Source organism: Puma concolor, chromosome C1, assembly GCF_028749965.1.
Source record: "Puma concolor isolate L17-30 chromosome C1, mPumCon1.1.hap2, whole genome shotgun sequence".
NCBI classification, from domain to species: Eukaryota; Metazoa; Chordata; class Mammalia; order Carnivora; family Felidae; genus Puma; species Puma concolor.
Genome location: NC_141674.1, coordinates 6,005,001 through 6,031,846, shown reverse-complemented (window position 1 = coordinate 6,031,846; position 26,846 = coordinate 6,005,001). Strand labels below are relative to the sequence as shown.

The window sequence follows — 26,846 nt, the reverse complement described above, 5'->3', positions numbered from 1 at the left end:
GTTAAATAAGGCAGCTGGGCACCCTAGGCTTCCGAGCGAAATGAGGCAGCTGGCAAAATCTTCAGCTCTTTGAAAGAATGGGAATATGGAACCGGCAGTCTGCGATCTTTGAGGCCTTGCTTGAAAAGATTAACCGAGAGACTGAAGGAGTTAGCTGAGGGGCCAACGGGAAGGGACGACTCGAGAAACGCCTCAGTGCCCACAGAGAGGGCTGGCAGGCACAGACAGGTTGCAGGCCTGGGGAGGCCGGGAGACCTGGGGAGGCCGGAAGCCAGGAAGAGTGGGGACTGGAGCAGCTGCACCGGAGAGCGGTGGGCGGCGACAGGGCGAGAGCACGCCCTCTTGCCCCGCCTGGAGGTCCGCCCCTCTGCCCCAATGTGCCCAGGCTTCCTCAGGCCGCCCGGTTCGGGTACTTGTTCGGTGTCCTTGTTTCTGCTCCCCAAGGGCCTGTTTTCTCGGCCAGCCTGAGTGGCTCTCCGCTCGCAGCCGAAAGAGCCTGGCATAACATCTCCAGCGCTCTCTTCTGCCGCGCTGCCGCGGCTCTCCTAGGTCGGTTGTGACTTAGTTCGCTTCCAGAGTTCTGTTCCGGATGAGCCAAGATCACCAAGGAGCATTATATCCCCGAGTGCGGTGAGGAGTGTTTCCGTTAATCAGGAAGGCCTTTAACCAAAGCCTCCTTGCTGTGCTTTGTTGGGCGCGGCTCCTGGAGGAGACGGAAGCCTGTGGGACAAAGTGCCTTCCCTCAGTGGCCTTAGTTTCTGATTGGACAGACAAGTGCGGCATTACGGGGTGTCAGTCCTCAGAGAGAACGCTCTCCGTAGGATTAATGTGGAGGAAGCCATTCACTTTTTGTCCCCAGAGAAAGATTTCTTTCTTGCTTTTACTAAAAAACAATAAAATTCCATTTTTTATAGAAATCCAGGCCGTCAGCATAATAGAGTTGATTTGCTATCGTAAATCCTGAAAATGCTTAGCGAGATCATTTAGATTAGTAATTTTCATTCAATAGAACACTGAGGACTACCTTGTCTGGCTCTGATAGTACTACTTTGTACCTGAGTCTTCGTTCACAGATAAGTCATGGAACCCAGTCCTTCAATATTCTACACGGACATTCTATGTGGATGGATTCCTAATGAGCTTTTATCATTCCTACTTTGGAAAAAAAAGGATTTTGGTCTCCTAGAGTTAAATAATTATCGGTTCTTCAGCTGTTGTACGAAATGATTTTCCGGGTTGGATATGTAATTATTGCAAATATTATTTTGAGCAAATACCAGTGATTGATTCCTTTGGCGCCTGTTTGGTTTATTAGAAGTTGAAAGTTGTCATTAAAATTAAACCTGGTGTAGAGATTCCTTCCAGTTGGGGGAATGTCATTAGGGATATGGTATTTTTGGTCAACTGTTTAGGGCTCAGTGACTTGTTACGGCTCCGCATGGGCGAGTGTGCTTTTGTGGCCTTTCGTCCCTCACGGCACACGTTCTAAGTGCTGGTTGTGAGTGTGGAGGAGATGAGGCTGCACGCCACATCTCCGTTACTGCTTTCTCTTTGTTTCATTGCCAAGTGTGAGCAGCCCGGGGGAGGAACATTCGGAATTACTTCTTCCTGGTCGGTGTCTGTAAAGAACCGTACCCCCAAAGTTGATTGCACAGTACAGCAGAGAGGGGCTGTGGAGACAGGAGCTTCGGCTCAGCTTCCACTCCCCATCGGTGTTGCCCTCTCGCCACCAAATCAAGTTTCTCAGAAGTAGATTAAAAGCAAGGAGCTGCTTTTCCGTCATTACAGTGAAAATTTAACTGGGGATAAGTAATTTTATCTTTTCATTTCTTGTTAGGGACCTTGACATAGATGATGCTGGGGGATACGGGACCCCTCGTTACCGTGCACTCTGTGCACACACCTGTGTGTATACACCGTGAGCTCGTTTTCACTTAGGCACCACATGCCGCAGTTGTTTATTCCCATCTCGGCTGCTGTGCTCGCTCAGCATAGAATGCATGGTGTGTAGACGTTTGGGAAATGGGCATTCGTTTTGATACTAGGTAAATCTCGTATCAGAAACTTTCCTGGGAATGGGATAGGAGGACTGCATTAGTGTGAGTGTGGCTAATGCAGAACGTGTGGTGTCACCCAGGGACCGAGATGAGGGACGGTAGCGTGCATGTGTCCGAGCTTGACTTTGACATCAGCTGGTCTGTTCTTGAGTTGCTATCTTTCATGACCTTGGGCAAGACGCTCAGCCCTCCTAACTTTGTTTTATTTACCTGTGTAGTTGGGGTATAAAGCACCTACCTGGCAGGGACGTTGTTTTTCGATTAAAAGATGGAGCCTGCAAAGTGGATGCAGGGTGCTGGGGCCATGGGAGGACGTGGTAGGGATATGGTGTTTCACTGGTACTCTGCGTCCAAGCTTTGCAGGGGCAGACACCGTGCCTGCTTTTATTCACTGATGTATTACTGTGTGCTTAGCATATTGCCCGGCCCATCCACAACAAATGTTTATTGAATGTTGAGTGAAGTTAACATTTCAGTGGGAAAAAACTCAGTGCATAAAGTTTTAGAAAAACGTTAGGAGTGATTTGATACAATGCATTAACTACAAATCCACCTTCTGTTTATTAAACAAACCAGAGAGACGCATTTCTTTACTGTTAGTCTACAGCGTGTAGTATTTTGGTTAGCTTGTAGTGTGTAGTACTTTAGATATTTAAATAATAAAAATCTATTCTTAAAATAACTTAAACTCAGTTACTTACTTTCTTCAGGAGTTTACAGAGGGTTGCCAAAGTCATAACATTTTTTAGGCATTATAATGTGTTTTGAATTTCCTGTATTACTGACTTTTAGCAAAGATAAATGAGGACTTAAGTCTGTAGGTAAACATTCCTGAGAAGGCTGGCTGATAGGAAAAATGCCTTATGATGTAATGATTCAGTTTCGTGTCAAGTAGTAATTGATTTTCTCTTTTTGGTAGCCGCTCAAGTTAGATTTCCAGAACTGAGTACTTCTTTCCATAGTTCCTTTTTCTCCTCTAGTTCATTCCCTAGGAAAAGGTCAGTATCACCCATTTACATCTGTGTGACTTTGAGGGTAGTGTTGGATAATGAAGTGAAATCCTTGAAATTCGTTATCGACTGTTTTTTAGTTTACAGGGTGAGGAATTAAGTATTATTTAGAGACATAATGGAGTGTGCAGCTGAAGTCATTCTCCCACAGGGCTCCTTTCCGCTACTTTAGCTGTCCTCACCTGTCTGGAGTGGGTGCTCCAGCATGACACCACTCTTAACACGGTGATTTCCACGTCCAGCAAAGGTGCACCCTATTGATTTGGTGCTCAAGTATTCTTCTGGAGACCACACCGTTTTTCTCCCTTCGTTTACAGTACAGGCCATGGTTGCTTAGTTGCCATCTATAAGCATTATGATAAACTGTAATGGGTCATTAAGCTTGCTCCATGCTATTTGTTTGGAGTAGGCCACCAATAATAAAAAATATGTGCACAGAGACTGTATGTCCTTTTCACATGTAAATGTGACGTTTATAATTTTATTTAATCCTTTAAGAAGCAAGAGGGGGATGAAATCCTTAGCCCCAAGTTTAACGGACAAAATATTGTCAGGTGTTCCCCCCGCCAGTTATGGAGCAGTCATGTTGCAAGTTATTTTGAATCACTACAGCCTTTTTCCCTGATACGAATGTCAACCTATAAATGGTGGGGCTGATATTCACATAAATGAAAATCAAAATGAGGCTTTGGGAATAAATACTCTCATAGCATCTTATTGGCCCCATTTACCCAGCTTCTCAGCAGGCTGTTTTCACTCATGACTGACAGTCATTGTAGGCCACGTGGGATTTAAAGTTTTAATGGTTCACTATTACTGTGAAGTTGGGTAATTCATTTTTCTCCTGGTTTATTTGGATTTTAGGACTAGGAAACCACTGAAAGAATTTCGTTTAATTATACTGTTCCATAAAATATGTATCTAAAAATGTTTACTAAACCTGTTCTCTGGAGGTGAAATGTTTTTAATGCGAAAAACCCTAGGTATTCTTACCTTTCTAAAAAAGGAGCTTAAGAAAGTTTGAGACAACTTCATATTTGCAGAGGGCTGCTTTACAAGAATATTGGCAAAGTCTTATTCATATTCTTGATATCTTAGAATTGGAAATTGATAATTTGTGTGTACCTGTGGATGTTTGTGATTAAGGACTAACTTGAAATAGTCCAAGTAAAACCCACCAGAAGAACCAAAAGAAAATGAGGGAAACAGATACCTGTTCATGTTTTCCGATTCATAAGTAAGAACAGTGCTTTGCTTTGAAATGTACTTTTTAATACTTAAAATGTTTTAATAATTATTTGAACTTTTGCATATTTAAAATAATGCCAAGGTGCTTTGAAATGCTTTAGTAGGTGTCTTCTTTATTTAAAGCTCTTGATGTGAATGAATAAGAATTTGAATGATCTGACTGATGAATTACTAGTGCAAAATATTCACCAGAAATTCATTTTTATTGGATGATTATGGTAAAAAAAAATACTGAGTATATTGTATATTGTAATGCACAGTTGACTCTTTGATTTGGAATTTGTGGTGCTGGTATGGGGAGGAGGGAGGTGTGTGTGGAGCAGATCCTGCTGCTAACAACACTTGTTGTGATCGTGTGTTGTCCTTGAGGCAGTGGGAGTCAAGACTGACCACACAGGAAGTGTACTATGGGGTGCCCAGGATATACTCTAGAAGGTGATCTGTAGAGAAGGCAAAGAAAACCATCATGATAAAGACACTCCCCACTATTAGCTTATTTTCTTGGGATTTGTGTTTTTGTCTTAAAAGAGACATAGAAAAATAAGTAGTTAATGGAACATGTTAAAATCTTGGATTATAGGAAGTTGTTAGTGATTCAGAAGGAATTAAATTTAAGAAAGCTCCCTAAAAATGCTTTAATATTAAAAAGTTTGCTTGTCTGTTATTTTAAAGCAACTTTAAGAACAGAGATTCTTCTATAAGTGTTTGGATCTTATGGAGTTTGTAGTTTATTTAAAAACCACGAAACTGGGCTGGTTAGTTTTTGGAAGTGTTATGTACTCTCCAGAATGTATAAAAAGGAAACATATTTGAACTGTTATCGAGGTATCTGTTTTGATACTTACAAGGACGGTGCTGGCTTTCAGAAGTTGCTCTCTAATCTGCTGCTGCTTTAAATGTTTGCACGGTGTAAAGGAAGACGTGTAGACACGTGGTACGCACCAGCGCTCGTTTCGTGCCTAAAAGAAATAGTGTCTTTCTTGAGCTTATGTTTTGTGCCTGTTCACATGGGCACTGGGAGAAAATTAAAACTCACTTTAAAGGTGTCTTTTTTCCCTCTGTTATTAAGCCTTTGTCTTTTGCCTTGCCTTTAGCTTTACAAAATTAAACTAGGACTTTGAGAAAATGGTAGGATCTTCCTTTGACCTCCTAATGCCTCAAATATTTCCTTATTAAGTACCTGTCTTGTGCCTCTAGGGTCTCGCATTAGAAACTCTTCTGAAAGCTCAGTTTGTCCACTTCTGGTTCATTTACGGCTGCGTTTATCTGACACCATTGCGCTTTTGTTTTTATTCTAAGCAAAGCATGCCGTTGTCACCGTGTTTTGGCACTGTGTCACATCTTAACTTGGTTACTTGGGGGGCACACACCATACTGCTTTACAACAGGACCCAGATTAAAGTCTGGAGCCACAAGGCTCATATGTTTGTTCATGCTGAACTAAGGCAACGGCGCTGATGCAGAAAGGCTGATAACTTCGGTGTTAGAACAAATTCTCTGAGAGGCCATCTGCTCAAGGGTGGTGCAGATACCTGCTTGTGTGCTGCGTGCCCCCAGTAACCAGGGCTGGAGGGGACGTTGGGCATGCTAACTGAAAGCTCTTTTCTTTTTTAGGTCCACAACTCCCAGGCCTGCTGCAGATCTCCAACTCCTGCTTTGTGTGACCCCCCAGCATGCTCTCTGCCGGTGGCATCACAGCCACCACAACATCTTTCTGAAGCCGGGAGAGGGCCTGTAGGGGTAAGGAGAATCCCGTTTTTAAAAGCTATCAATATTTTATATCCCATAGGGTATAAAATAGGAATATTACCTCCCTCCCCAGAGCCCCTTTAAAAATGTGCTGTATTGTATGTGTTTTTAAAGGAGTAACAAGTACATGCACAGAGGAAGCAAAATACGGGACTTGCCTTACCCCTCTAGGACAGTTCCAGAAGTCAGCGGGGTTTGGTGGTGTAGGGTATTGGGGCGCCAGCAGAGAGCATGCTGGGCTGTTGCAAGGAGCAGGAGCTGGCAATCAGCAGCGAGTATGGATGTTGGCAACTGAAATGGGGAAAAAAGGGGGTAAGTTTGAGTCCAAGTGTGAAATGTGCACTTCCCCAGCATCGTGGGGACTTAGGGCCCACAAATCTAAACTATTTTGGATGCTGTCCTCTCAGGTGACATTTTGTCGAATATTGCTCAGAAGCAGCTAGGCTCTTCTGCGATGCCAGATAGAGAATTAAACCCTTTGAAAGGCTTGAGTTAGGGTGTAGCTACAGTGGACTCGGCTGTGCCCTGGTAATGTCTCTGTTACCTGGTGGTAATGACGTGTGTGTGAGGTGCAGCAGGATGAAGTGTCTGTGGTGCTTTGTCCCTAGAGCACGGGGCCTGGTGTTGGTGATCTGTGGGTTGTTTGTGTGTCCTGTATCTCCCCTCTCATGAAAGTTGTGTAAATACCTGTCTGCCTTTCTTTTGCCTGTATGAGGATTTAATGATAATGTTTTCCGGAAGACAAGTGTTTATTCTGATTGACTGCTGTTAATCACCAAAGAAGTTGAAGACCTGTCTTTTCTCTTGTTGTGCATAATCTGACCGTGGGGCTCAAATGCATACTCAGAAAATAACACAAGATACCTGGCGCTGTATAATGAATTGCTCAATTATAGTGTAGAATAATAGTATCTTGAAACTAGGAAAAGCGAGTGCTCCAAAAGGGCTGTCCCACTTGGGGGAGTTTTGTGAAGACAGGCAGGTTTTGAGGAGCCGGGTTGGTTTTTGATACATCAGCAACATGTGGACAGGCAGACTGGAGGAGCCTTCCAGGTGTACGTGTCCACCTGTCCCTGTAGGCCACATAGGCGGTGAGCCTGGTGAGGCTGGGAATTGAGAGAAGATGACCGTAGGACGTCGGGGAACAGCACAGGTTAGTGGGTCGTGGGGGTGGAGGTGGCACATAACGCGGGGCCAGATCATAGAGCATGGCAGAGGTGAGACGAGGGCAGATTTTATGTGACACATGGGAGAGAAGCCTTTGTAGGCTTTTTTATTCCAGGCAAGCTGATTTGCAAATGCTTGCTTAAGAAGATGGATTGGGTATCCGGTGCATTCTGGCCAGATGGCAGAAGCTCCAGCTAGATGGTGAGGGCTGTCACCCATGTGTAAAGAGAGGAGGACCGGGACAGGGGAGCTACGATATTAATCCTCGTAACAAAACCAGGAGTAATCGTCACAGCAGCAATGTCATGTGCAAATAGTTGCTGGTGTAATTTATCAAGAATTAGACCAGAAAAAAGGCTCACATTATGGAAACCTTGGAATTCTTGATATAACAACCATTCACAATGGAAGATAAAACCCAGTGTAGTGGATAAAAGTCTAATTTTAATCCCTGGAAAGATATTGACATCGTAAGGGACACATTAGCAGAGTCCCAACTTGACTCTCTACTTCAAAGACTTCAGCCTTTACAGTTACCATCTTGTTTCCATATATATCTAAGAGATGATTTTCTCTTTCAGGCTGATACTTTCTACTTTATTCTCCAGTTGGTGTGGATGTCATTGTTTGACTGTTTCATGTACTACAATATTCATTAATCAGGATTTGTTGAGTAGATTTCAAATTTTGCCCATAATAACATTGATTTTCAGTAAACTTTTTGTATTAGCATTAGTGATGACCAGTATTTATTTATTTATTTATTTAGCAGAAAAGTGTGGTGTTCACTGGAGTTTTAAATAAGTTCATGATCGGTGGTGTACTCAGATACCATCGGATGTAGGTTTGAGGAGGTTCTGTAATAAGATAATAAATCTTCTTTGAGTCAAGATGATGCTGCATGAAGCAAACTGTATTGATTGTTCTTTAACAACGCTTCATGCTGCCAAAGTCATTTGAGCTGGATCTGAATTGGATCCAGTTGGCAAAGCTACCCCCCATGTGCGGAGTGCTCATAAATTCTGCAGGCACGCAGATCTAATACAGTGCAATGAGAGAGCTGCCGGGAGAAAAAATGGATTACAGGGTTGCAGACAATATCATTAACAGTTCTTGCCATGATACACCAGATGTCTTCCCTAATAGACTATTTTTGTTAATTTAGTTTTTATAGGATAGCACTAACTGCATCATAATTTAACTTTCTTTGCATATTCAGGTATCTGTCTGATCTGTGTTTCTACGCTAATGGCGATACAACTCAAAGAGTTAATTTTATAATTTTTAACTTATTTGTTCAACTTTAAAGTATTTGTGCTGGAAAGGCAGCATTTTCCCTTCTTATAGAGAATATGTTAGCTTGGATTTTTTAAGCAAAAGGTGCTGTGTTTATTGGCAGTCCAGGGGTAGTGAGGGAGGTGAGAAGGCAAAGAAAACGTTGCCCAGCTTCTCCCTACACTGGGTAGAGATGATCCCCTCCACCCCCGCAGCTGCTCCCAGTATCCGGTGGTTTAAATGGCAGGACAGAGACTCTTTCCAAAAAGCAGAGAAGGTGCAGCTCTGGAAAGGAGACTTAAAATGCACATTCATTTTAGTTCTCATGGAGGCGGCTCTGCAGGCTGGACTTCTTGTAGGGTGTGCTAATCCCTTCCTCACTGGGAGAGCAAGGGTTAGACTCGTTAGATACTTAGGATTTTTATTTTGTCGCCTAGCTCTTTGCATGTTTAAGACCTCTGTTGAGCAGCTGATGCAGATAAATAGGACAGGTCTGTAATAGTGTAAGATGACAAACGATTTTATTTGTCGTTTTTTTAAACTACTGGTTTTGGTTTTGGTGCATTATTCTTTAGAGAACATGTTTCTCTCCTGATGCGTTCCTGTGTAATGGAGGACATGTTCATTACCTTCCTGGCACTTAATTTTCTCACTTTTAAAGTGGGCACAGCACTACTGTCTACCTCAGCAGTTGTTGCAAAGAGCAAAGAAGTCCATTGATCTGCTTAGCGTGGTGTTGAGCATATGAAAGGCATTCATTAAGCAGTGTCTGTTGTTACATAGTTTTTTGTTTTACAAATTCAGGTGTTAAATAATTTATTAGTGTTCTAGACATTCTTGGTCTGAGGTCCATAGGCCCCTAGGACTCCTTAAGTGTAACAGGGTCTGTGAAGTTCCTGAAATTGCAGAGTCTTATATGTATGTGGATTTTTCTGGGGAGAGTATTCTTTTCAACCATGGATGCTAATCAGTGGATTCCTAAAAATGTTGAAAAAGCTTTCAAATGAAGATTGAGAACTGTGGCTCTGTAAACTCTCTGCTTACAGATCAGCTGGCTGCTCGTTAGGGAAGTATGCGGACACTGAGCATTTACTTGGTGCCCAGGCACTGTGCCACTCTTTTCACATAGTTTAATTTGTGGTATTTATTTCATTTCGCAGATGAGAAAATATGAGGTTTACAGTTGTAGAAAATCTTGCCTTGAATGAATGTCAGGAATGAATTCTGAGGTTTAACTCGGGAACCCTTCTCCTCCCCCCGCTCCCCCCCCCCCCCAAGCCTTGTGTAATGTCCGTTGCTCTCGTGGCTGGCTTCTGTACTTCCTGGATGGTCCCTGCAGTGGTGCCCACCTTTACCTCCTCTTTACTTGAAGAACTCCCGAGTTAGCGTGCTGCTCGCTTGCTTGGTAGAGCAGATGGCTTCTGCCGCTGAGAGTGTCACAGGCTGGCCTCGCTCTGAATGAGTGGACAGTGGTGGTAACATATGGTGTGAGAACCCTTCTTCTTTTGTTTAATGAATTTTTAAAGTGTATTTATTTATTTTGATAGAGACAGTGCAAGCAGGGGAGGGGCAGAGAGAGAGAGAGAGAGAGAACCCCAAGCAGGCTCTGCAGGGGCAGCATAGAGCCCAACGTGGGGCTTGAACCCGCCAAGCTGTGAGATCATGACCTGAGCTGAAATCAAGAGCCAGACCCCCAACGGACTGAACCACCCAAGGTCCCTGGTGTGAGAAACCTTCTTAGTATCAGTTAATTTTGTTTTCCTGTTAGCCCTTGTGGTGGTTATAATTTTAGTATTTTGTTTAAAAAATGCATGATTAACAAACAGCTACTCTTTGAGTTTCTTTTTCATTTATCTTAATGACATCTGTGTACATTTGAAAAATAATTCCTGTAGTGGTGTTGTTTGTCGATCTTGTGTGTTCATTTTGGGTAAAACTTCATGCGTGTAAGAAATTGGATTTTGCTTTTTCCTTGGAGTAAATCCACTCCACTGATGTACACAGACCTGGTCCACTCACGCAGAGCAGGAAGCTAGGGCCCCGTAGCTTTCCCCGGATTCCTGTTCGGGAGGGGCTGCTGGGCCAGAATCTGGGTCTCCTGGGTCTCTGCTCAGTGTGTGCCTTTTCTGCTGCTCCCTGCTACACCTTCCTGGATCCATAAAGCAGGCCTGTGAGATACATCATTTACCTCCTCGAAACCTAAGAATGCTTTGCCTAATATCTAGTTTAAGCTTTTGCGATTGTAATTCATACCGGTGTGAAAATAATATTTCTTTCCTGTGTAAGGTATTTCTCATTCGTAAGTATCGTTTCTAACACTGATATTTTTCATACTTGGGACTTGACAGTATTTAGTAATTAAAGGTGAACACTTATTATAGGATGCTACTTTAAAATGAAGGCTGATTATGGTTTTGTTTTTTGTTTTTTGTTTTTTTTTTTTTTTACCTCGTTCCTTGTAGAGAACTCCAATCTGGTTGCTTGTGTAGATACGCAGGAATTTCTAAGGATATCCTGCTCTTTCAGTATTTCCTGTAGCTTCCCCAGTTGACATTAAGAATGCCAAAAATAACCATTGCCTTTTATATTTGATTGTCGTGAAAGAAATTAAAACAACTGAATTTTTAGAAAAATTACTGATACAAATGCTGGGATTAGTCCAACTACCCTAAATGGAAGGTGATTAATAGCTGTTGAATTTGAAGGCAGCAAGTTGAAAAAATTCTTGAAACACCCAACCTCCCAGTATGAGAGGGCTTTATCCCCTGCTTGCAGAGAAATTCCTTCCCTCTGAACGGCTGTTTTTGTATCCTGCTCTCCCATAAAAGCCAATTTCAACTGATTTGTTCTTGAGGGCTATCTGTCTTGTTCGTCTGCTCCTTTTCTTACAAAAGGGGCATCAAGCCACCTTGTCGGAGCATAGATTTGAATAACCTTATGATCTCATAAAACTGCCCACTCTTTCAGCAGTGTGCTTACTACTGTAGGCCGGTGCGAGGTGGAAAGATTGCCTGTAGGTTTTACTGAGCTGCAGCTCTTTTCAGGGGCACCTCCTGCATCACCCTGTGTTCCTCATGGACACTGCAAGGTCTTTTAATCTTGCCTTCTTGGGCTGTTTTGTATTGTTTGAAAAATATCTAAGTAGATATGTGGAGTTCTCCGGCTTTACAAGCTCTCCAGAATTAATTTTACTGCTAATAAATTGCCAAAGAAATGTCAGCACACGAAAGTAGAACGCAGTTTTGTTGAACTTAACTTTGTTTTTAGTGTCACCCCTCATTTTAGGATATCCTAGTGCTTCTGGTGGTAGCAACTCTTACAAATATCAAGGCCTTCACTAGAGTACCAGATTTTTCTCAGGGACTGGACTGAAGTGTAAGTAATATACCTAAGGTTAATTAGGCCTTCCATGGTCTATAGAAATTGGTGTACTAAATTATTATGCCTTGTGCCTACAAGTGGACATTTTCTGTTTTTGTCTTTGATTTCATGTTGTGTAATTAGGTTGAATTTGTCTGGCCGGCCTGCCTGCCTGCCTGCCTTCCTTCCTTCCTTCCTTCCTTCCTTCCTTCCTTCCTTCCTCCCTCCCTCCCTCCCTCCCTCCCTCCCTCCCAACTTCAGTTTTCAGAGCAGTTTTAAGTTTATTCCGAAATTGAGCAGAAGGTGCAGATTTCCCACATTCCTCCTACCTCTACCCATGAATCGTCTCCCCCATCGTCAACCTCCCCATCAGAGTGGTTACATATGTTACAGTTGATGAACCTGCCTTGACACATCATTATCCAAAGCACATAGCTTCCATTAGGGTCCACCCTTGGTATATTGCACATTCTGTGGGTTTAGACTAGTTTATAATGCCATGTATCCACTATTACAGCTTTATACAGAGGAGTTTTATTGCCCCGAAAATTCTCTTTGCTCTGCCTGTTCACCCCTCCCTTCCCCCAACCCCTGGCAACCAGCAAATTCTTTGCTGACTCTTACAGTTTTGCCTTTCCAGAATGTCAGAGTTGGAACCATATAGTATGTATCCTTTTTAGATTGGCTGCTTTCCCTTAGTAGCGTGCACTTAAGGTTCCTCCTATGTCTTTTCATGGCTTGAAGCTTATTTCTTTTTCATGCTGAATAATATTTCATTGTTTCGATGAACCAGTTTATCCATTCGCTTACTCAAAGATGTCTTCACTTTTCTTAGTTTTAGCAATTATGAATAAAGCTGCTATAACATCTGCATGTAGGTTTTTGTGTGGATATAAGTTTTCAAGTCCTTTGGGTAAGTACCAAGGAGTGTGATTGCTGGATTGTATGGTAAGAGTATGTTTGGTTTTTAAAGAAACAACGAAACTGTTTTCCAACGTAGCTGTACCAGTTTTCTTTCCTACCGGTGAATGAATGTTCCTCTTGATCCCCATTCTTGCCAGCATTTGGTGTTGTCAGTGTTGTGGATTTTCGCCATTCTAATAGATGTGTAGTGATGTCTGATTGCTGTTTTAATTTGCATTTCTCTGATGACATACCATGTGGAGTTCTGTTTTTATATGCTTACTTGCTATCTGTGGATCTTTTGGTGAGGTGTCTGCTAAGGTCTGTGGTTCAGTTTTTAATCAGGCCGTTTATTTTCTTATTGTTGAGCGTTAAGGAATTCTTTGCATATTTTGGACAATAATCCTTTGTCAGGTGTGTCTTTTGTAGGTCTTTTCTCCGAGTCTGAGGCTTCTCTTTCTCTTTTCTTGACAGTGTCTTCTGTTGAGCAGTTTTTAATTTTAGTGAAGTCTGGTTTATCAATTCCTTCCGCCATGGATTACGTGCTTGGTGTTGAATTTAAAAAGTCATTGCAAACCCAGGGTCATCTAGTTTTTCTCCTTTGTTATCTTCTAGGAGTTTTCTAGTTTTGTGTTTTACATTTTAGGTTCGTGGTCCCTTTGGAGTTGATTTTTGTGAAGGGTGTAGTCTGTGTCTAGATTTCTTTCTTTGTTTTTTACATGTGGCTGCCCGGGTATTCAGCACCATTAGTTGAAAAACTATCTTTTCTCCACTGTATTTGCCTTTTTGTTCCTTTGTCAAAGGTCAGTTGACTATATTTATGTGGATTTGTTTCTGGACTCTATTCCGCTGTTCTGAATCTGACCAGTAAAAGGCAGACATTTTGACTCGTTACTTCTAAATAGTTAACTGTATATTTTGTAAGAACAAGGACATTTATTTATATAGTCGCCACATAGTTACCAAAAGCAGCAAATTTAACAGTTTAACAATACTCATCTGATCTGTAGACGTTCACATTTTGCCATGTGTCCCAGTAGTGCCCTCTGTGGCAGTTTGTTCTTTGGACCTAATATCTAGACCAGCATCACACTTACATCTAGTTACCATGTGTCTTAGCTCTCCTTTAATTTGGAACAATGTCTTAGCCTCTCTTTGTCTTATGTATGTATGTATGTATGTATGTATGTATGTATTTATTTATTTATTTTTATTTAAAAAAAATTTTTTTAACATTTATTTATTATTGAGAGACAGAGAGACACAGAGCGTGAGCAGGAGAGGGGTAGAGAGAGAGACACACACAGAATCGGAAGCAGGCTCCAGGCTCTGAGGTGTCAGCACAGAGCCCGACATGGGGCTCGAACTCACAAACTGCGAGATCATGACCTGAGCTGAAATCGGTCGCCCAACTGACTGAGCCACCCAGGTGCTCCTCTCTCTGTCTTTTGACGACACTGACATGTTTTTAAAGAGTGCAGTCTAGTTTTTTGTAGTTTGTTGTTCCCTGCCTATTAGATTTAGGTTATGCATTTTAGGCTAGACTGTTTTATTAGTGGTATTGGGTCCTAAGGTCTTTACATCAGAGAGATTATGATATCAGTTTGTCACATTATTAGTGATATTAAGTTAACTTTGATCACTTGGATAAGTTACCCACTTTTCCTTTGTAGTTGGTAAGTAACTTGCAGGGAGAAACTTTGAGACCATGTAAATATCCTGTTCTTCATCAAAGTTTTACCCACTAATACACCACCCAGTGATTATTTTTGCCTGAATCACTGTAGCGACTGTGGAATGGCAATTTTTTTTTTGTAAACACAAAATTGCTCTGCCTTTGAAAAACAGATCAGAATTCACCTACCATTAATCCCAGTGTGGGATTTTTGAGTAAAGTGGAAGAAAGAAACTGAGAGAGGGGTGGGGGGGATGGGAGAGACTGAGTGCTCAGGGTGTTTTTCATTTTTAGAATACTAAAAATGAGAAGGACTATATGAATTTTCAGATTTTTTCTAGAAAGAGGAAAATCTTTTTCTAGGCAGAGGAAAAAAACACCTGTGATGGTGTTTGTTCCCTGTTGAGCCTCCCGAGGCGAGAAAAGCTGCTTAGAAGTGAAGTAATAGATCATGGACATGGTTAAAAAAATACACATTTTTACTGTTGAAATTATGGTCTTGTTTTGATTCATGTTGGCCAGCTTTACTAGTGATCAAGTTACTTACTCTCTCTGCACCTCAGTTTCCTCACTTGTAAAACCAGAATATTGTTTCAGTAGTTCTGGAGTGAGGCCCAGGAATCCATCGTTTTCCCAGGCACACCCCAGGAGATGCTGGTGGCAGCCAGCTTTAGCGAACGGAAGTCTGCCTTCCACCTCGTGACTGTTGTAAATGCAGACCTGATCACGTCCTTTGCAGGAGGTAGGCCAGTTCCAGGGCCTCTTACGTTTCTCAAACCCGAGCGTCTTATATTAATTTTAAATGAGTTCAAACTGAACAACAGAACAACAACAATAACAACAAAACAATGAAATTCTGTCAACATTAATTGAATAGAATGGGTGATTGTGTTTTGCTGAAATGAAATAGCCGCTTCTCACTGATTGCTTCTGGCCCAGATTGGAGCGCTGGGGGATGGCGTATGGCGTGTTTCGACTAGTGGGTTCCTCATGATGACTCAGTTCTTCTGTCGCTTTCTGGTTGTTGTTATCCTTGAGAAACCTCCATAAGTGTAAGTGTAGCTTGCTGTGATGCGACTTTGTCCTTCTGTGGCAGTAATGTGTGGCACGTTGGTTTGTCTTATTTATTTACTTAGTTTGTGGTAACTATAGTAGTACAACTTAGGTATTTGGTTTCATGTAAACTCACTCAGTTACATCTTGTAGCTCTCAACTCTGTTATTTGAAATGATAAAATAGACAATCCAGGAAATGAATACATAGAGAAAATTTAGGATATACTTTGAAATGAAAAGAAGAATGAGCCCTGTCCTTCTCCCACCTTCCCATCTCTTGCTCCTCTTTGAGGGAGACAGTCCGCCCGTGTTCCTGACATGCCCTGGCTACTTTATATGTATGTACAGTTGACCCTGGACCGACGTTGGGGTTTAGAGGCACTGACTCCTCCCCGCTCTGCAGTAGAAAATCTGTGTGTAACTTCTGAGTGCCACAGAACATAACTTCTCATAGCCTACTAGAGGAATCCTTACTAATCACGTGAATAGTTGATTATCATATATTTTGTATGATATATGTGCTATAAACTGTATTCTTATAAGAAAGTCAGCTAGAAAAAAGAAAATGTTATGAAGAAAGTCATAGGGAAGAGAAAATGCATTTGCGTTACTGCACTGTAACAAATCTGCGTATAAAAGTGGGCCTGCATGTTTTAACCTGTGTCCTTCAAGGACCAACTGTAGTCCATCCTTCTGGCAAGAGTAAATGGAAGGGCTGTGTTTTTCATCATTTTGTTTGCAGTGTCTGGAACAGGTCCTGACTCTGCACCTTATTCATTGAGTTAGTGGTTTTCTTCATTTAGAAGACAGGGGGAAATATTTTAAAAATCAGGTGAAGAAGAATTTAAATTTTTGTTTATTTACTTTTAAATATTTATCTTGAGAGAGAGGGAGAGAATGTGAGATCACGTGTCAGCAGGGAAGGGGCAGAGTGAGAATCCCACGCATGCTCCTCACTGTCAGTGCAGAGCCCAGTGTGGGGCTCGATCTCATGAACTGTGAGATCATGGCCCGAGCTGAAATCAAGAGTCGGACACTCTACTGACTGAGCCACCCAGGTGCCCCAGGAGGGACTTTTTTTTTTTTAAGGAGTACATAAAATGTGACGAATGAGACCATCAACACAAAGTATAGCATTAATACAGTCAGGGGGAAGATTAGCCAAAAAAACCTGATGTGCATGTATGTGTATTAGGTTTTTTTTGTTTTTTTGTTTTTAAGAAAGAAGGGACTGTTGGGTGTTTTTCCACTGTGTTTTCTACCTCTCACGAAAATGAGAGTGGTGTGGAGCCCAGAGGGTATTCCTGGCTATGGTTTTAGTAATTAGGTATCAGTATGTGATAAACAAAAAAACAAAAAATTTTTTGTTCTAAATATGTATTTCCTTCCCTGTGGGAATTCTTAACGGGCTTGATAGAACTCCTACAGCATATACCTTGTAAACGTGTGCATTATCTGTTTTTCAGCTAATGTGACATGAGGCTGTTTTGTTAGGTTTCATTAATTCGAATGCTGGGTGTTCTCTCCTTTGAATCTGTCTTAGAGAGGACCTTGTCATGTTGTTACAACAGGAAAGTGGGGGTGGTGTTGGTTATGGGGCTGCTGCCGCCCTTGGTCTCAGCCTCTTGACAAGTGACGGTTCTCCTTGATGGCTGAGTGAATGGGGGGGATGCTGCTGTACTGCCCCAGGGCCTTGTAACAATTTAGTTTGGATGGAAAAGCAGAAGGACCTCAAAAGACAGAGGTACAGTGCCTTCGGTGTCAGCAGTAGGCGTGTATGGGGACCTTGGGCCCGGAACCCTTGGGATTAGTAAGGTGCCTCGATCCAAAGGATTGTGGAGAAACACCATGGAATTGCATCCAAAGACAAATTAGTGGCAACGGCTGACCGCAGTGCGTCCTCTCGCACTCTCGGTGAAAGGTGGAGCTCATCGGACAGTAAAAAATGGAAATTGAATGACGTTAGTGGAGTTTAAGGGTCGTGTAACCGGAGTGCAGACCATTCTGTGAGGGATGAGAGCAGTTTGATTTGTACTTGTACCAGAGACCATTCGCTTGATTTCAGTCAGAGAGGTTTTTTTTGTCTCAAATATATATTTTAGTATATAAAGATTCAGGAATACTCTTAAATCAACATTACCACCAAATTTAATATTTGGTTAATTTCGTTTTTGAAAGTTTCCCATGTTGGAATGGGGAAATAATAGTGGTTGATACGTATACAGCTTCCCCTGGTTTTTCCTTTCGTTAGTAGCGTCTTCTTGGATACATTAAAAATGTCCACAGATGTCCAGAGATTGGCACACTTACCATAGTGATTGAATGTCAATCTGCTCTTAAGATATTGAGCAGATTTGTTAACAAACAAGATGGGAATGCACAAAGATGTCTGATGCATTGTTAAAATTCTTTAAAAGAAAAGCAGCTGGCAAATGGTAATTGACAGCTATGTTTCATCTGTAGAACTTGAAATGCTGCTATGGTTACTGTTGGTTAAGGAGGGAAGACACGTCCATGAGACCAGGGCTTCTTTAGAAACCGATGAAGAATGACAAAGAACCCAAGGTGACAGTTTAAGGATTGCATGACAGGAAAGGCACTGTGATTAAATTCCCTGATGTTGTCACTGAGCTGTAAGGCTGAAGATAACGCGCTCTCCTTCTGCTGAAAACAAGAATCGATACCCACTCCTTGATGGGCTAAATTATTAAAAAGAGCCCTTCTTACAGCGTTTCATTATCTGGGATTTGCCTCAGCTGGTGATTTGTTGGCAGCATAGGGAGATTTGGTAGGCATTTTGTATGAAAATTATTCAGTCGGCCGGTGGAGCCCTTTGGATGATTCCCTTCCACTTAACAATGCTCTTGAATAGATGTGTGATTTCCTTTTGCCTAAGTGACTCTGTATCTTTTGGAGTTATTAAACAGAGTGTTGGCCACACACGCACACTTTCTTTTTTAATTTTGTTTTTTGTTTGTTTTCTCTTTTGTAGCTGTGGGTGGGTTGTTTAACAGATTTTAGTGATATCCTTAGCAAACATCAGTTGCATTTGGCATATTACATCAACCTGACACATTGGCTAATACATGCTGAGTTTTATATTCTTCCCTCAGGGGGAACATTCTACAAGAAATTGACTTCATTTTTATTAATTAATTTTTTGGCGTAGCTTTTTTTTTTTTTAACATTTATGCATTTTTGAGACACAGAGAGACAGAGCGTGAGTGGGGGAGAGGCAGAGAGAGGGAGAGAGAGAGAGAGAGAGAGAGAGAGAGAGAGAGAGAGAGAGAGAGAGAATTTGAAGCAGGTTCCAGGCTCTGAGTTGTCAGCACAGAGCCCGATATGGGGCTCGAACTCATGAGCGGGGAGATCATGACCTGAGCCAAAGGGGGATGTTTAACCGACTGAGCCACCCAGGCGCCCCAGGCATAACTTTTATGGAGGGATGGTGGTGGTGTTAATTTGTTAGGTAACTGATGTGATTTTTTTCAGCCAACCAATTGAGAAAGAAAGTAACCTCCTCGGGTGAGCTTCAGGGAGAGAAAAAAGAAACCAGCACCGGGCTCTGTCAGTGTTGGGAGTGTAACTGGTCCCAGGCTAATACAAAGGCTAGGGGGCAGCCCTTTGCCATTATCCAGCAGCCCGGGAGGAGTTCTGCAGGAGGCGTTGTCAGGTGGAAGGAAGCATAATTGGACTCCTCCATTGGACTGGCACAGTTGGAATCTTCTGGGTGAAGTTTGAAGCCTTCTGCCCTTCTACAGTCTGTCTGAGGGGAGATAAGATTCAGCTTCAGCGTTTTAACATTGGTGGTGTGACATATTTAGATTCTTATGGTAGAGACAGTACTGTTTATAAAAGAATTTTTTGATTCAGCCTCAGGAAGAGCATGGTCAGCCGGACAAAGCCGTGTTAAGAGATGTCGGTCCCTGTGGTGGAGCCATGAGGTGAGGCTAGAGCATAGTGTAAGATCGCATTTCTGCATCCCTGGAAAACTGATCAGATTTAAAAAATCCTTTTATCTAGTAGGAGGAGAGAGGGTTGAGAGGGAAGGGAGAGGAGTGAAGTAAGGGTGGAAAGAGAGGGAGGGCTTTGCACACTGTACGGTTGGCTTCAGTAACGGCATGGGGAGTGGCTTATGTGGATGGAATCTGGCCACGGGCGGGGGAGGGGGGTGCCCGGCTGCCACAGAGACTCTGGTGTGGGAGAGCTCCCCTGGGAGACGTGAGTGCCAGGCGGGTTCCAGTGTCAGAGAGAATCTGTGGGGAGAGATTGCTGTGCGTTGTTTCCGGTTCCCCTGACCAGATTCATGCCCCCCCCCCCTTCCTCTCTCAGTCATTTTGGTTGAAAGAGTAAGTAAAGGACGTGGGTGGTGGTCTGTCCAGGAGAGAGAGGCAGCATTCCACCAGGCTGATCGGCTGTGTGCACTTTGTAATCCCAGCCAAGGAGTCTTTCGAATGCACACTTGTGTAATGTCACAGTGATCTGGAGAACACAACCTGAGTTTTCAACTTGTGTTACGCTGCTTTGAATGCAGTGGGAACTCGTCTGAGTATTGCTGTATCTGAAAGAGATGTATCGCCCTTTTATATTTCGGGGAGAAGGGCCGAGGACTGAGACCTAGACAACCTTTGGTCTTCTTTCTTCCTTTGGATGAAATGATGCCTTCCTGCTGTTTCTGGAGGAAATAGAATTATCTAACAGTGACGGTGACTGCTGAGTATCAGGCAGCTTGTCGAGCAGAGGAATGGCTTCTTTTAGAAGGTGGGCTAAGAAACTGCCAAAAGGAGTGATCATTAAAAAAAAGATCCAGTGAGATGTTTGTTTACAAAATAACAGTGAAACTCCCCTGCTTTACAGACTTGATTATTGTCCAGGCCAAATTAGGTCGCCCATACGTGCACTTTAATCTGTCACGTGCCCTGAATGTGGCTTAGAAAAACCGCGCTGCAGACGCCGTTCCTTCCCCCCCTCAGTAGCCACATGACCGTGGTACCGCAGGCCAAATTCCTTTGTATCTAAATCTTTTTTTAGTCATGGAATCTTAACACATGGATTTTTATTATTAACCAGTTTTCTAGTCCTGTGTAGTTTTTCTTCCTGTTGGTTTAGCTACCTACCTGCTTGGGTTACCATTTTAGAGATCTAGTTTACCAAGAAGCAACATGAATTTCTTTGAAAGTCCAAAGGCCTGTTTAACAATCAGCATCAGTGCAAATGAAATGGTTAAGCACTTGCTATTTTAACTCCCAAAGGGAGCAAAGAGAACTGAAACCCAGTGAAAGTTCCCTTTTAACTGGAGCATGCCCTGGGCATCTGTCATGTTTAATAATACTTTTGACCTTGGGGAGTATTGAACTTGGAATCTCTCTCAGGTGATTTTGAGGGGCATTGTCACATACTCTGTGTCAGCATTGTTTCCAAAGATACATCACACCAGACCATAGATCTCTGTAGTTTATTTGTTAGAGAAATTTGTTGTATCGCTCAAATTGAGTTTTTTTTTTTTTCTATACGGAAGATAAATTAACAGTGTGGGCCACTAGATTTCTGAGTCATAGGCTGTTTTGTGTTCGGCACACTGCTTGGAGACGATCTGTGTTTGGGTCAGCCTTTTTCTAGGCAAATCTTACAGACACAAAGGTGTTTATGAAATTTAGGCTCAACTCTCACCAATTACCAGAGAAGTACCGTCTTATTTTTTGCTGCTACTGTGCAGGTAACTGATTAGTTAACATTATTACTTATTGACAGATGGTTTTTGCACCCAGGAGTGGTAAACTTTTTCTGTAAAAGGCCAGATAGTGAGTGTCTTCTCTGTGGCACCTGCTCACCTTGGTCAGAGACAATATGTGACAGCATGGCTGGTTCCAGTGAAACTTTACTTACAGAAATAGATGGTGGGATATATATCGCCTGTGGGGCTGTAGTTTGCTGACTAGCACAAACTCTAGAGGATTATTTCCCTGAAAGTGGGAAATAATCCAAAGCACCCTTTCCTTCTTCCCTTGGCCTCATGCCTCTGAGAGAGTTGTGTGGTTGGTAGAGTTAGTGGGGAATTTTTCCTTTCTGCATTACTTTGAGCTGGTTGAGTATTTTATGTATTTATATCTACAGCTGTGCCTGCCCCCCCCCCCCCCCCCAACAACCCATTCCCCTCCCCGCATCGTTTTCGTATAGCCAGCTGACAGGTAGGTATTTGTTGGGAGAACTCATTCTCACTAATGACCCTTGAGGACTTTTACAGTATGTTTGGATTTACATACAGGAGGAATTAAATGGTGGGGTTTTTTAGCTTATTTTTTTTCTTTGTAAGTTAGCTTATATCTGTAGAGAAAATTTGAAAGGTTAGATACGCATAACAATACATTAAAGTTTGTCTCCTAATTTTCCATGTGGGTCTTTTTTTTTTTTTTTTTTTATGCTGCAACACAATATTCAGGACAACAGAATAGCCTTTTAAAAAGTGTTTTTATGAAAAGTATGACTTTTCTGTTTAATTTAGCCTTTAACAGATATATATTGATATGGGCAAATACTTCAGTGTTTGTTACTGATGAAATAAAACATTTGATACCCACAGAGGCAAAGAAAACTTGTCCAAATAAAAATTAGTCCAGTCACAGAAGATGAGGCCGATGAACCATCAGCTTTTTAATAATACACTTTTGCTCACAGGGCATCCTGGGAACTGAAGTGGGGTGGCACCTTGCCAGCCTTCTTCACCATTGAAAGAACAGTACAGAACTCCTCTGACTGACACTGGTGCTTAGAAGTCTTTATACTGAAGGACAGTGTTATTGTTACCAAGACAGTATTATCCGAACAATTTTTAAAGAAACAGTATTGGTTACTGACAGATTTTGTTTGTATCCAGATAGAGTATGAATGTTTCAGATTTTATTTGAGAGGAGGGTTTGAGGGTTTATGTCCTAACCTAAAGTAATGTGATCTGTATTATTGGCTCTTAGTTTAGTTGGTGCATTTCTGGCTAAGTTAATATAAAATTGTCTGTGGTTTCTGCCCGTTTATGTCCTTTCCCCAAATGCTTTATGTAGTTTACTACTGTAAAATGTCATACACTCTCATTGCAGTCATTAAATCCAATTTTCTTTTCGCTAGTTGACCAAACAAAAGAGTTAGTGGGGGAATTGCTTTGTCCCTTTCCCGTATTATTTTGAGCTCATGTATCTTTATACCCCGTGGCTTACACACATTATGTAGTTCGTTGTGGGTATATACCCCTGGTCATTTATATTTTATTTTACTGTGATTATGATTAAGTAATTTCACCTCCCTGAGAGGTAGAGTGCTCTTGTGGAAAAAATACCTAGCTGGCTTCTGTTTTCAGTTCTTACTGTCAAAACTTCCTGGCTGTGTTACTTTAGGCAAGCTGTTTAATCTTTTAGGATATTAGTTTCCATCTATCTGTCATATCAAGATAATACTTGTCCTGCTTACCAACAGGATTATTCTCGTGAGAATAGAAAGAGGTAATTTAGTGCTTTGAAAATTTTACAGTGGTCTACAAATGGAGGAGATCAGTTGTTATCAGGATTCACCAGATATAAGAAACCCCTAAATCACAGTGGTAACAAGTCTATATTCTCATGTAAAATGAGGTGTTTTCCAGGGTGTGCCATCCAAGGTTGGTAGAGTGACCATGATCTTCAGGTGTCTAGTTTCCTGCCATCTGCTCCATTATCCTTAGTGCATGGTTTCCATTCTCAGGGTCTCCTGTAGTCGCAGATGGCCGTTGGAGCCACAGCCATATCACCTCCATGTTCTAGGTCAGTGTTATTCAAATCATGGCCCAGGGAATGAACCATTTGTTACTAGTCTACCATGTGATAAGTATAGAAACAGAAAGTAACCATTTAGAAATTTTTGTAGCTGTTTGACAGTTCCTGCAGAGTCTTATTTGTGTTTTATTAAAAAAAAAAAAAAAAAAAAAAAAAAAAAGTATTGCTCTGCAGCGGATTGGGGGCAGGTGGTTCTCCACCACAGCCTGGCAGCTGAAGGAGGAGGGCACAGAGGCAAAAGCTAAGGTTGCCTGTTCCAGAGTGTCTCTAGCAGCCCCCATCTAACAACTTCAGTTTACACAGATCTTCCAGACTCCCAGATCTTCCAGGGAGTCTGGACTTGCTTTGGCCGTGTGCCAGTGACGGAAAGGCTCTATTACTAAGGGAAATGGGAGAATGGCAGTAGAGAAGGCCACCAGCATTCTGTGCCCCGGTTGGACAAGTCTAAAACCTCAGAGCCATTCAGCACAGAATCAGATTCACAGAGCCTGTGCAATTCTTAGAGGTAATGACCCCAGGGCAGCAGCCACTTCTGGTGACTCGGAGAGTCACTGCATGTCTCAGATGGGAAAACATACTGAGAAGGTCGAAAGCAGAGTAAAAATGATGCGAAAGATTATATAGTTACCTTTCATAGGAAAGAACATTTTTACGGGCGCCTGGGTGGCTCAGTCAGTTAAGCATCAGACTTCGGCTCAGGTCACGATCTCACAGCTTGTGGGTTCAAGCCCTGCGTCGGGCTCTGTGCTGACAGCTCGGAGCCTGGATCCTGCTTCGGATTCTGTGTCTCCCTCTCTCTCTCTGCCCCTCCCCTGCTCATGCTCTCTCTGTCAAAAAGTGAATAGAAACATTAAATTTTTTTTTAAAGAAAACATTTTTAACAGATTTTACATTTATTTATATTTTCATAAGTTGAAGTAAATTTGTGAATTTAGTTACAGTTCCTCATTTTAAACCAAGACAGATTATCTTCATGCAAATATGATTAAGTGTGATTCTCTTAGGATATGTTACAGAAGCAGAGGGGTGCCTGGCTGACTCAGTCAGCAGAGTGTGTGTCTCTTGATCGCGGGGTTGAGTTCAAGCCCCACACTGTAGGTGTAGAGCCTACTTTAAAAAAATGGTACGGAAGTAGAGCTCTTTGCAAAGATGACTTTTAAAAGGTACCTTTTGTTGTTTTGGAATTGGCATGATCCTCTTTGGTATGTCATGTGTAAATGCATGCAGTGTTTACGTTATAGGGAGGTTTTTAAGAGAGAGGGTTATAAGGATGAAGTGGTTGGTGATTTAATTGAATTTTGTGTTTTCTTTTTTTTTTCAACGTTTTTTTTTTAATTTATTTTTTGGGACAGAGAGAGACAGAGCATGAACGGGGGAGGGGCAGAGAGAGAGGGAGACACAGAATCGGAAGCAGGCTCCAGGCTCTGAGCCATCAGCCCAGAGCCCGACGCGGGGCTCGAACTCACGGACCGCGAGATCGTGACCTGGTTGAAGTCGGACACTCAACCGACTGTGCCACCCAGGCGCCCCGAATTTTGTGTTTTCAAATCTTAGTTTCGTTGTTTCACCAGCATTGGAAGTATGGTAAAATGTCTTCACTTCACGTTGGCATTGCAAATGGTTTTTCCCTGCTTTTGCTAAAAGTCTTTGGTTTCCTTCTCATGTGTTAAGCCAGTGTGTATTAAACCTTTTTATTATGTAGCATTTGTTACTAGGCATCTTTGTAGGAAGGGATTAAGAATGATGGCTGCATCTTTAAGGGGAAAATCCAAGTTCTTACCTTCAGCATGTGCAAATGTTTGTGGGAGGCACAGGGCATGGGTAGATGTCTTTAAAGTAGCTAGAAAGCATTATATTTGCTAAAGTGTGTGTGTGTTAGAGAGGAGCCACAAATGATTGAACCTGCCTGTTGCTAAGGTAAGGTAGAAAGCATCTCGTGAACCGATGGCTTCAGGGTTGACTTTTTCAGATAAGGGCAGTGGAGGGGAGAGAAGGGTGCGTTCTAGACCCGAGATCTTGCCGCTAACTGCTTGTTGGGTCAGCGTGGTGTTTGTCCTCTTTAGTTGTCATGAAACGGATGAATTTTAGTCACAGTGACTGGATTTGGAATGTGGGAAGATTGTGGGCCGTGTCTGTGAACTGGGCTTACCTAGGCAGTTTTGCAAGGAAAACAGATTGGCATTTTATTTTTTCCTCTCACTCAGTGAGGATAGTGCTGATGTGAGAAAACCCACCTTGGCCACGAGTGGTCAGTGACTGCTGATCGGGTCAGGACTCGTCTTGCTCTTCGACCGTCTTTTTCTTGACCGTTCCGTTTGAAGACTCCAGGTGCCTTTCCATCTTGTTTGATCCCAGAAAAGCCTCTTCACGAAAAGTTGTTCGTAGAGAAAGCCTTGCTTTATCTGCCAGCACAGGTGGCTTGATCTTTACTTTCTTGCTGCCCAGTGGAAGTTGGTACAGGATGTAGTGCATCTGATGACAGCTCCACAGGGCTCTCTTGCTGCCTTTTCTTCAGAGTCTCAGTTGGAAGAGGTCTGCCGGCTTTCTCCTTTATAGTGAGCAAACATTTGGGAAGCTCATGTTCAGTTCTTAACGTCTGAAATAGTTGAATAACTTTCAGTTGCTCCAGATACTGACAGAACGATGCAGTTGAGTCAGGATAGTTTGGAGACTAATTGGTTGGCAACTCTTTCTACTCAGCAGCTCTTTAACTGTTTCTAGAGAAAGAAACTGCTAGAGGATTCTGGGTGAGCCCAGGCATGTGGTCAGTGGCTGGGAAACAGCAACTGTGAATCGGTGTCACTGAGGAGGCTGCAGGAGTGGGAAGTCAAGTCAAGTGGAGGAAATGCAATTCGCGGACTAGATTTTCCAGATTAGCAGATTAACAGTGTGTTTGTTTACGCTGCTGCCTGGAAGCATGGCCTTTGTATTTCTTTTCTAAGTGTGAATTAAGTAAGATTAGAAAATCTCAGGTTTCACTTTGGAAAGCTTAAAGGCATGGTTTATGTTATTTTTCCAGCAGTATTAGAATCAGAACAGCAAGTCGATTACCTTGGCCTCTGAGTCAGTACTATCTACCTATAGGCTGCAAAGTGGGTCACGTTTCCCCCTCTGTTTTCAGAGATTCTCTGACTTTCTGCTTAATTCTGTACAGTTTCAAGAAATTTATTTCATGAGTTTATTTACCTGCCTAAATGGATTTTAAATTTTTGAGGGAACAAAGCTGTGTTTTGAACGTTTTGGGCATTCTCTATGGTCCCTGGTACTGTTTCATGTAGATTGTAGGCTCTTTGTTTCTGGATTTGGTGGATTTCCTGTGTATCTCCAGGTGACTGGCTGGCTTCTCATCCTTCAGGTCTCAACCAGATGTCACCTCCTCTGGAAGGTTTTTCTGACTACCATGGTCTTATCCTGTTTCATCCTAAGTCTTTTTTAATTTGAGAGAGAGAGGGGGAGAGAGCAAGCAGGGGAGAGGGGTAGAGGGAGAGAGACAATCTTTCTCTTTCTCTCTCTCTCTGTCTTTTTTTTCTAAGAGAGAGAGAGAGAGA

At 42.3% G+C, this 26,846-nt stretch overlaps 1 protein-coding gene across 5 annotated transcripts in view; it reads left to right on the top strand.

The window, feature by feature from the left end:
- Positions 1-26,846, top strand: part of RERE (arginine-glutamic acid dipeptide repeats) — a 423,431-nt gene that overhangs the window by 197,587 nt on the left and 198,998 nt on the right. For 4 of the 5 annotated variants that reach the window (XM_086715574.1, XM_086715568.1, XM_086715573.1 and 1 more), the window contains exon 4: positions 5,930-6,055. The exons of the other annotated variant lie outside the window; for it this stretch is intronic. In XM_086715574.1, coding sequence (XP_086571700.1) covers positions 5,930-6,055 — 126 coding nt within the window. The remainder of the gene's footprint in view (positions 1-5,929; positions 6,056-26,846) is intronic. 5 annotated transcript variants of the gene reach the window in all.